The sequence below is a fragment of the Caloenas nicobarica genome, chromosome 27 (genome assembly GCF_036013445.1).
Source record: "Caloenas nicobarica isolate bCalNic1 chromosome 27, bCalNic1.hap1, whole genome shotgun sequence".
Taxonomy (NCBI): Eukaryota; Metazoa; Chordata; class Aves; order Columbiformes; family Columbidae; genus Caloenas; species Caloenas nicobarica.
The window spans coordinates 1,313,725-1,323,820 of NC_088271.1; the positions used below are offsets into that span (position 1 = coordinate 1,313,725).

Genomic DNA, 10,096 nt, shown 5'->3' on the forward strand with positions numbered 1-10,096 from the left:
TCACCATTATCCAATTTTATTAATTCCAGTGGCACTAATACAGGCGGCGATGGTCAACGACGGACAGTCACACTGCATCGATCCTCATTTTGCATGGATTTAACCCATTTTTTTTTGGAGGGGGAGAAATGAAGGAGGACATCTCCCCCAACCTTGCTTTGAGTCAAATAAATACAGATTTGGGCAAATCTAGTGGAAATGTTTTAGTTACAATGGCGAAGATGAGTCATGTGCAACACAGAAACCTATAAGGCTTTTCTTTTCATTTGTTTCTCTTCATTTAAAGTCTCAAATCGCTATGAAACTGATTCATTAACAATGCAAAGAGATGGTGGTCACAGGCGTCTACCCCTTCACATGGGCATTAACGCTACTTAATTAATTTCTTTTATTTTTTTTCCCCAACCCCAGAGTCCCAACGAGTTTAATTAGAGTTTGTCAAGGAAGTTGTCGAGGGCAGGGATTCCTTCTTTCAGGCCTTTGCGTTTGCGGGTCTCGGCCACCACCTGGGAGGGACGGTTGGCAGCGTCGAAGGGATCCCCGGGCAGGATCTGCCAGTGGTCAAAGACGCACTGCGGGAAGGCCTGACCCCCCGTGTTGGACCTCAAATCCGCTGTGAAACCTGCGAGGAAGAGAGGAGGGTGAGGTTGAAGAAAAAGGGGTGTAGGTCAGTGTCACCTCCAGCAGAACCCACACTCTGGGTCACCAGTGCCAGATCTTGGGAACAATTTCTTCCCCCAAGGGCTGTCGGGCATGGGAAGAGGCTGCCCAGGGCAGTGGTGGAGTCACCATCCCTGGAGGGGTTGAACAGACCACAGAAGAGGTTCTCAGGGACATGGGGTGGTGGTGGATGTGGTAGTGTTGGGTTAATGGTTGGACTTGATCTTCAAGGTCTTTTCCAACCTAAATGATTCTCTAATTGTTGCTGTAAAACAAAGGACCTCCCTCCTTCCTTCCCAGGGTTGGTATTGAGCTCCCAGGACCAGCACTTACCAAAGGACTCGTTGACAGGCAGGTAGGCCTTGACCACAAACATGGGGGTACCAGCCACCTGGGTCTCCTCAAACACGTGGCCACGCTTCCTGTTCAGGACACCATAGATGCCACCCACCACCTGCTCCGGGCACTGCAAGAGAGAGGCAGCTGTCAGGACCACCAACCACCTACTCACAATTTCTTCACACCAGATCTTCAGGGCTGAGCAGAGGTTCCTCACCTGGATCTCCACAAGGTAGATGGGCTCCATGAGCCTGGGCTGAGCGGTGAGCACGCAGGCATAGAGGCATCTCCTGGCAGTGGGAATGATCTGCCCACCTCCGCGGTGGATGGCATCGGCATGCAGGGTGACATCATGCACATCAAAACGCACGCCACGCATGTTCTCCTCACACAGGACGCCCTGAGAAAGCAGACAATGGGGATCAACCAACACAGCATCGGGGGACAACTGGTGTTCCCCACCAGGAGGCTCTGGTCCCTCAGCGCACAGACATTCCTTGGAAGAAGATTCTAGAGCAGGAAGCACTAGATCCTGCTTGGCACAGCAAGGAGCCACTTGGCAAGTCCTTGTCATTGCCCAGGACCTAAGAACCAGCTATTCTATCCCCAAGTCGCCACCACAGCTCCTTGGAGGAAGCTTCAGGCACTGAAACCATTTACACCAGTATCTTCATGCAACAGCGCTGAGGTTCACAACAGCAGAAGTGCTGACACACATTTACGATGCTGCAATCCAAGTATTTGGCCAAGAAAAGTAATTTCTCACATTACTGGGACAAAAACAAAACAAAAGAGTCATTGGCTGGTGTCTTCTTCCAACTGACACTAATATGAGGAAGAAATTGTTGGCCCTGAGGGTGGTGAGAGCCTGGCCCAGGTTGGCCAGAGAGGTGATGGATGAACCATCCCTGGAAACATCCCAGGCCAGGCTGGACGGGGCTCTGAGCAACCTGAGCTGGTGCAGATATCTCTGCTCATGGCACGGGTGGCACTGGGGGAGCTGAGAAGGTCACCAAAAAGGAGAACCTTTTTGTCTTGAGGTTGTGTATGTGTTTAAACTCATGATATCTTCACTCCAGCTGCCATTTTCGTTTATCCTACAATATACTTCTGAATTACAAAATATGTTGCACTGTGACAGTTTTTCTGAAATTGCTTTGTAAAGACAGATGTGCAGGTGTTCATGCCACCCAGCCCAGGCACCGCCCCTACCTCCTTTGTCGCCCACTGGAAGCCGGCCACCACACTGTCCTTGATCTCGTTCAGGTACTGCACCCCCTTGGTGATGTCGGTCAGGATGTTGGGGCCAGTGCCATCAGGACCAAAGCACCAGATTTTTCTGGCTTCGGTGACATCCCACTCGTACTTCTCAGCCAGGTAACGAGCTCGCTGCTTCAGCTCCTGACGAGCGGTGACCTCACCCTTGTCGATGTCCTCAGCCAAGCCATCTGGGAAGGGCCGAGCCTTCATGTACAGCCTGTTGTGTTTGTTGGGGGACTTGGAAAGGCACATCACATTGGATTCCTCGCTGACTGTCTCGCGGTAGGACACGACAGGATCCGATTTCTGCAGTGACAAGGAGCAGAGAAGAGCAGTGAAGCCACCAACCAAACAGCAGCTCAGACACCCACCCAGAGCTCACCAACAGCTCCACCAGTGCAGCCCCTCTACCTTGATGGGAATGCAGGCGTGGTCCTCTTCTAGATCCTTCAGGCAGATCTCCAGGTGCAGCTCCCCTGCCCCGGCGATGATGTGCTCCCCAGACTCCTCAATTATGCACTGAGAAGACCATTGATACAGCAGGTGAGGCTTTTGACTGCGACGCAACACATAAGCTCTCACACATAAAACAGTCTCCAATTTGTCTTTGACTCCTAAAGCTACCACAGATGCTCTTTCCACTGATCTGGGGATGACTCGGCACCAAGCCCAAGGTGAAACACCATATTCCTTCCCCCTCCAGTGGGGCTGGGACCAACACTCAACTCAACACTCTTCTGCCAGCACCACCACAATTACAGGCAGAAGCCTCCTATGCCAGCAGGACCAAGATTTCTCCTGTTCCCTAAACCTTTTTGGACACTCACCTGCACCATAGGGTCAGACTTGGCCAGACGCTTCAGTCCCTCCACCAGCTTCGGCAGGTCAGCCGGGTTCTTGGCTTCCACAGCCACACGCACAACGGGGCTGACGCTGAACTTCATGACCCTCATGTTGTGAGCGTGCTCGAAGGTGGTGATGGTTCCAGTCTTCACGAGGAACTGGTCAACACCAACCAGACCAACAATGTTTCCACAAGGCACGTCCTCAATGGGTTCAACGTAGCGGCCCATCATGAGAATGGTCCTGGCGAAAGAGAAAGTCATTTTAATTAAGTCTGAAAGAGGAGGTCCCACCAGGCAGTGAGCTCGAGCTGCGGCAGCAGGCTTGTACAGCCAAGCGTCTTGATGGGCCTCAGAGATGAGAAGAGACTCAAGACCGTACCAGAACCACAAATCTGAACCACAGAGCACATCCCAGCCAGGACTGACCTTTGAATTGGCTTCAGGTACAGATCCTCCTTCTTGCCAGGTGTGTAGTTTGGTCCCATGATTCTGACTTTCAAGCCAGTTGAGACGAGACCAGAGAAGACACGTCCAAAAGCATAGAAACGTCCCTTGTCGGAAGTTGGCACCATTTTAGAGATGTACATCATCAGGGGACCTTTGGGGTCACAGTTCTTAATACCTGGGGGGAGAGACCAGCTTAATTCAGTGACATTTCTCACACTTGGTGCCCTGTCCCTCGTCCATCCCTAAACATGAAACCTGTACCCAGTGTTGTCCCAGCCTGTTGACTTCTGTCTGGCACATACCCTGGCTGCTCTCTAGTGACTGAGCAGCTCATTCCTCCGGAGTAAAGCTGGGAGCTATGCAGCTTCTTCCATCCATACAAGAAAAGCTACAGACTCAAGACTTCTTGAGGCTCCGGGAAGACCTTATTGTGGCCTTTCAGTACTTAAAAGGGGCCAATAAGAAAGATGGGGACAGAATTTTGAGCAGGGCCTGTTGTGACAGGACAAGGGGTGATGGTTTTAAACTAAAAGAGGGAGATTCAGGCTGAAACACTGGCCCAGGCTGGCCAGAGAGGTGGTGGCAGCCCCATCCCTGGAGACATCCCAGGTCAGGCTGGACGGGGCTATGAGTAACCTGAGCTGGTGAAGATGTCCCTGCTCATGGCAGGGGTGGGACAGGAGGAGCTGGGAAGGTCCCTTCAACTCAAACCATTTGTGATTCTACGAATGGCAGTAGCCACCACGCTGTATATGTGGAGAACAAGATGGCTATAGGTATTTTCAAGCACTTATGTGAAGAGATGCAGGGCAGCAAAGCAGCGGCTCATCGTACCTATAGCAGCCTCATCATCAGGGGGTCCCTCGTAGAGCAGCTCGCAGCGGTACTTCTGGGCTGTGACGGGAGAAGGCAGGTGAATGGTGATCATCTGCAGCAGGGCATCTCCGGCAGGCAGCCACCGCCTCATCACGGCCTGAGCAGAGAGCAGAGTGAGACCTGGGCAGACTGCTCACAACCTGCTCACCACCCAAGCTGGGCTTGTAGCTGCTTAGTAGCAAATTTACATAGTCGGAGCAGCACAACTACTCATCTCCTCCCCACAAACGATTCAGCCCAATCTCACCTTCAGAAGGGGTTTGCCCTCCTTGTCCTTATCTTCACTGTCAAGCTTGATGTCCAGTTTCTCAATCAGTTTAGCCGCCTCCTCTTTCTTGAAGTGCATGATTGCATCGAAAACCTGGAACAACAGCAGCGGTTTTGAATGTTACCAGTGACACAGTTTGAAGCAGCAGCACAAACGTCTCTAAAGAGAATCTCTGTTATTGCTCATCACCCAGCTGAAGCATTTTGGAGGCTCAGACACAGATTTGCCTGCACCAGCTTCCTTGCCCAGACAGAATAATGAGATATGTCAGATATTTAAAGTTTCTTCAATCAGACAAGTCAGGTCAAAGTGAAGAAATTTTCCATCATCATGCACTGTAACTGAACCAGAGAGTGTATGGCACAAGCACGTGCTGAATGCTGAGGACCTCACCTTGAAGATGGGGTCAAGGATGAGCTGGCAGAAGGTCCTGGGCAGTTTCTTTCCATCAGGGCTGGTAGCAGATTTGCTGAACTTGCCAGTAGCAGGATCAAAATATCTGGAAAAAGAATCAAGTCAGACAACTATCAGTGCTCAGTTCAGCTATGGAAGCGTGGCTCATTCTGCTTGCTCAGGCCAGAGGAAAGATCTGCTGCACAACACCCATCTGCCTACTTTCCCCACCACACTCAGGCTTTCAGAGCTCACCACAATACATTTAACTCATGTTGCCAGCTCACCATCCCCTCCCCATTTATCTTGGTGTTTCCTTCTGTAAAGATTTCATGGGAACACAGTTCTTTTGCTGGCACATGCACGAGGTCACAGAGACAGAGCCATCAACAGGCACAACCACACCCTCCCTCTTTACCCATCTTCTACAGCATCGGGCTGCAGCCAGAACCAATCTGGAATTAAAATGAGCGGCGCAATTCCTCACCTGTCTCCCCACAGCTTCTTCATCATGTCTTCTACTTTCTTGGCACGTTCAGATGGATTCATCTGGGAATCACCCTTGGCAGCAAACTTCGCAACATACATTTCAGCAAACTGTTTCAGAGTGAAAGCCCAGCCGTGCAGGCCAGAACCGAAGCCAACGGTACCGAGCACTGGATCAATCTGAAAGGGAACAGGACAGTCGGGTTACAAAGGAGCAGCCACAGAGCATTACAGAATCAGCCTACTCAGTCCCAAAAAACACTTAAGTACAAAGAGTTTTAAGATGAAGCTTCAGAACTATAGGATCTTCGAACAGTTCTGCGACAGCAGCCAGCTCTGAGGTCTGGGGACAGCCTGGCCACATACCCACTCAGCTTTGTACCACAGAACTATGTCTGTTTTTCATCAATTTGACCAATTACATACTCAGACAGCTCAGCAGCTGCAAAAATTTGCATGCAGGTAAGATTCTTGTCCTTCACAATGATCAGCAATACACAAAAAGCTGCAGCAAGCAGGAGAGCACTTAACGGGAACAAAGCATGAGGTTTTTCCAGAGCCTCCGTCCAACAGCCCTGCTCGCTCCCCAGGAACCCAGCAGGGAACAATGCTGTGTATACTGGGATCTCGCATCACACAGTATCACAGCTGTGACATGAGCAAGAAAGTGTTGATAAAACAAGAGCACTCTTTGTAAAAATAGAAAAACGTTTATTGTATTTATTTATTTGCTCAATTTGCCTTTTACTAACAAAAAACATGGAAGGAAAGCCAGCAAGAGCTCCAAAGCAGCACACGCCTGGGCAGTACAGTTGCCAGCGTTATTCTGCTCTCACTTATGCTTCTCCATTTGAGAAAGGGAAGAACCAGTGAAGAGTCACAACCACTCCCTCTCACTAGAGCAAGCTATTTTGAACTCAGCGTTCCCTGCCTTCCACTTACCATGATATTTCCCATGGGGCCACTTTCTCCTTCTCCATACGTGGAGATAATAACATTGACATTTTCCACGATGCGCTGGAAGGTCTGGTATAGCTCTTCTGGATCCAGCTGCAGCTCCAGCAGCGCTCGGTCCATCTTGTTCATCATCAGGACAGGCTTGATCCTCTCAGCAATGGCCTGACGCAGCACGGTCTCTGTCTGCACGCACACGCCTGCCAAACACAGGGGAATTAGTTATCCTCGTCTTCAAACTCGCCCAACAAATGCTCCAGCTGCACATAGCTGCAGAAAACCTTACCAGAGACACAGTCCACAACAACCAGGGCACCATCAGTGACACGAAGGGCAGCAGTGACCTCTGAAGAGAAGTCCACATGCCCAGGAGAGTCAATCAGGTTGATCAAGAAACCAGAACCATCCTTGCTCTGCTTGATGAAGGCCAAATCGTTTTCAGAGAGTTCATAAAATAGAGAAATAGCTCTGAAATATGAGAAAAAACATTTAAATTAATATCTAGACTTTACCCCCCTCCAATACTTAGAAACAGCTTTTTATCCTGCACATACAGCTGCACCTAGGCTTAAGGATTTCCTGAAGCATATTTCTAGGAGGCCAGTGTGGGAGATAACCAGGAGCACAAGCTAAAATCTGCCCTTCCTAGGCTTTTCTGAAATCATAACCTCTCCTGAATCCATGTCATTTAAAGTGCCCAAAGAGGGTTCAATTTCTTTCAGTCAAGGACTTATGCTTATTCTACTAAGCCCAACCTCCTTTTTGATCCCTTTTCATGCCCCCAGGGTCCTCAAACCACCCGTGGTGACACAGATGCCAGGTACATCACCAGAGACACTGACAAGACAGTCTCCGCGCTGCATCCAGCGGACACCTGCCACATCCAACAGCCCCAGTGCTAACACAGGAAGCTGAAGCTCCCATCTCACATCTATTTCCCAGTGGCCACCAAGGTTGCACCCTATGATTCACAAGCCAAACAATATCTGCTCTCTCATTTAAGCAATCCTAACGAGCAAGAGATGAACTTCTGGACTAGACCAGACAACACCTGATGTTGTCTTGTTCCGTCTCGTGATCAAAACAGTGAAGGACTCAAAGCCCCCTCCGAGCTCAGACCACACAGTGGGAGCACCGAGGTGCATGAAGAGAGGGAACTCACGTTGATTTGATGGTGATGCACCGTTCCTGCTCATCCTTCCTTGTGTCGGTGAAACGGGTCTCCCCCGCGCGGGCAGAGGCGATGATACCAGCTTTGCATACCAGAGAATCAGTCAAGGTTGATTTGCCGTGATCAACATGGGCAATCACAGACATGTTTCTGATGTTGGCCTTTTTGTCCATGATGGCCCGTATCTGGTCTACTGTGAAGTTCACCTTGAAGAAGAGAAGTGGGAGGAAGACGAAAACGTAGAGTATATAGAAACAGCTCATGGCAGTTCTAAGAGGACAAACCAACACCACAAATACCTGCCATGGTCATACTAACACCAATTCTGTCCGGGCAGCCTATGTTTTACAAGACAGTCCACACGGAGAGGATCAAGGGCACCACAGACACCAGTGTGACAAACACAGGGGCCTGGGCCTGCGGCAGAAGCAGCGCACTCCTGCACTGCCTCCATGTCCTACAAACTGCGGTAACGTCAACGGTTCCTTGAGGCAAACTCCCACGAAAACCAAACCCCGTTTGGTCGTTGCTCCGCAGCGGGCAGCTGACAGCCCGGTGTTCGGGTAGCATTGTCCCCGCCCAGGCCGCAGCGTTACATAAGGCAGCCAGCGGGCACCGCAAAGGCCCGTCCGCGGTGTCAACACCGCCCCGGTGCCACATCACCGCTGCTGCCACCGCTCTCCCTCCCCGCAGAGTAGCCGCAGCACCACCGGGCCCACCGGCACGGCCGCGGCAGCACCGGGAGGGCCCTAGGGGGGCGCTGACACAGCCCCCCAAGGCCGCCGAACCCCACTGGCCGGGTGAGGGCTCCGATTCTCCCCGGGGACAGTCCCCTCCCCCCCGGCACGCTCGCCAGCCCCACCCCTCTCCCCTCAGCAGCGGCCCAGCCCGGCGCCACAGGCCGCTGCCTCCGCCGCGGGCCTGCGGGCCCTCCCGGGGCGGCCATCCTCAGCGCCGCAGCGAACGCGGTGCCCGCTCAGCCCACCAGGGCGGCGGCAGGACGCGGGGCCTCACCATGGTGGCGGATGGCGGTGGATTCTCCGGGGCGGGGGGGTAACAGCAATGGCGGCGGCAACAGCCCTGTCTCGCTGGCGAGCGCAGAGCGGGCGGAAGAGAACGCTGACGTCAACCGCCCCCTTCTTATACGACGGCGCCGGCCGGGGGGCGGAACCTGCGCACCCTGCTATCAGGGCGCATGCGCGACCGCGCCTCTCTGCCGCGCAGCGGCCGGCAGGCTCTATGGTTGGGAGGACTGTTCCGCCGGGGCGGGACCACGTGGCCGCTCACCGGGGCTGCACCGGGGCCTACGGAGGGGCCGCGACCTGCAGCTCCCACCCCGCGCTGCCGTGGCTCTACCCAGGCCGCAGCAGGGGCAGAGTCCTCCACACCCTCTGCTGGTAACTCGGGTGGGAACCGACCCGGGGGACCGGAGTCGGTACAGCCACTGCGGGCGGTGATCGACAGGGAAGGAAGAGGCCAGTAGAGCAAATCCCGGTACCAGCACCGTCCACTGTTGGGTCCTGCCCACCCTGCTGCTCTCCGCCCCGCCTGGCCCCTCCCCGCCAACGCCGGTCGCTGCCGCGGCCCGGCGCCCTCCGCCCGCCCCGGCCCCGCAGGGTCCCCGCGCTGCGCATGCGCCAGCCGGCGCGGCCGGCAGACGGGGCGCCGGCGCTGCAGCGCCCCCTGCGGGCGGGGAGGAGCAGCAGCCCCCGCAACGAGGCAGACCCGGGAGCACCGGGAACCGCGGGGACCCGCACCCGGCCGGACCCCCGGGGCTGTCCTGCAGCCACCGAGCCCGCGCACCGAGGCGCCTCATCACCAGGGAACGGGGCCTCACCCGGGCTGCAGCACCGGGGTTGTACCCAGGGCTGAGGGGCTCTGGCTGGGACCCCGGGGTCCACCGGGGTCCCTTTGGGGACACCAGCGGCCCTGCTCCTCCTTGGGCGGGTGTGTGATTCCTCGTACTTGGGCGGAGCAGAGTCCGGGATGCGGACTCCGGGTGCGGAATGACGGTGCAGCACCAGGGAAGGCCCCACGCCCCATTTTGGGGGCTTCCTGCCAACCCAGCGCAGGAACGAAGAGCCAAACTCCCCTCGGTTTGTCCCACTGAGCTGGGAAGCTGAAGCTCTATGCAGTGAAGAGCATTCCCTGAGTTAGAAACACGTTAAAGGGAGGTTACACACGCAGGCAAGGGACTCCAGACACGGGGAATGCAACTCTCCATCCTCACAGCATAAATATTTTGTTGCTTTTTCCTTCTTTCCAGCACCACAGGAGGCTCCATCACCCTGAGCTGCAGCAAAGAAAACTCACACAAATCCAAGGTGCTCTGTCCCCACGTCACTTCACCCTGCGGCTGTGGCTGCTGCCGAATTCCCAGCACATCCCCAGCCCATC

At 54.0% G+C, this 10,096-nt stretch overlaps 1 protein-coding gene and 1 non-coding gene across 2 annotated transcripts; both read right to left on the reverse strand.

The window, feature by feature from the left end:
* On the reverse strand, positions 1-8,731 carry EEF2 (eukaryotic translation elongation factor 2). The gene is made up of 15 exons (XM_065652753.1): positions 8,714-8,731; positions 7,691-7,905; positions 6,815-6,996; positions 6,517-6,728; positions 5,576-5,754; positions 5,089-5,194; positions 4,675-4,788; positions 4,386-4,524; positions 3,531-3,726; positions 3,087-3,345; positions 2,671-2,778; positions 2,212-2,565; positions 1,217-1,399; positions 994-1,126; positions 1-622 (listed from the first exon to the last, which is right to left on the reverse strand). The coding sequence occupies exons 1-15, from the start codon at positions 8,714-8,716 to the stop codon at positions 429-431; spliced, it is 2,577 nt and encodes an 858-aa protein (XP_065508825.1). The 5' UTR covers positions 8,717-8,731; the 3' UTR covers positions 1-428.
* On the reverse strand, positions 4,961-5,030 carry LOC135999301 (small nucleolar RNA SNORD37). The gene has a single exon (XR_010607691.1). It is a non-coding gene; the product is annotated as a small nucleolar RNA SNORD37 (small nucleolar RNA).
* Positions 8,732-10,096: the final 1,365 nt, after the last annotated feature.

Bases quoted from the DNA above. Each gene is read 5' to 3' on its own strand.
- EEF2 (XM_065652753.1), bottom strand. The intron at 4,789-5,088 runs GTGAGGTCCTCA...CTGTTGTTCCAG, and splicing joins TCCTTGACCCCATCTTCAAG to GTTTTCGATGCAATCATGCA. The intron at 3,727-4,385 runs GTACGATGAGCC...CTCTCCCCCCAG, and splicing joins TGATGATGAGGCTGCTATAG to GTATTAAGAACTGTGACCCC.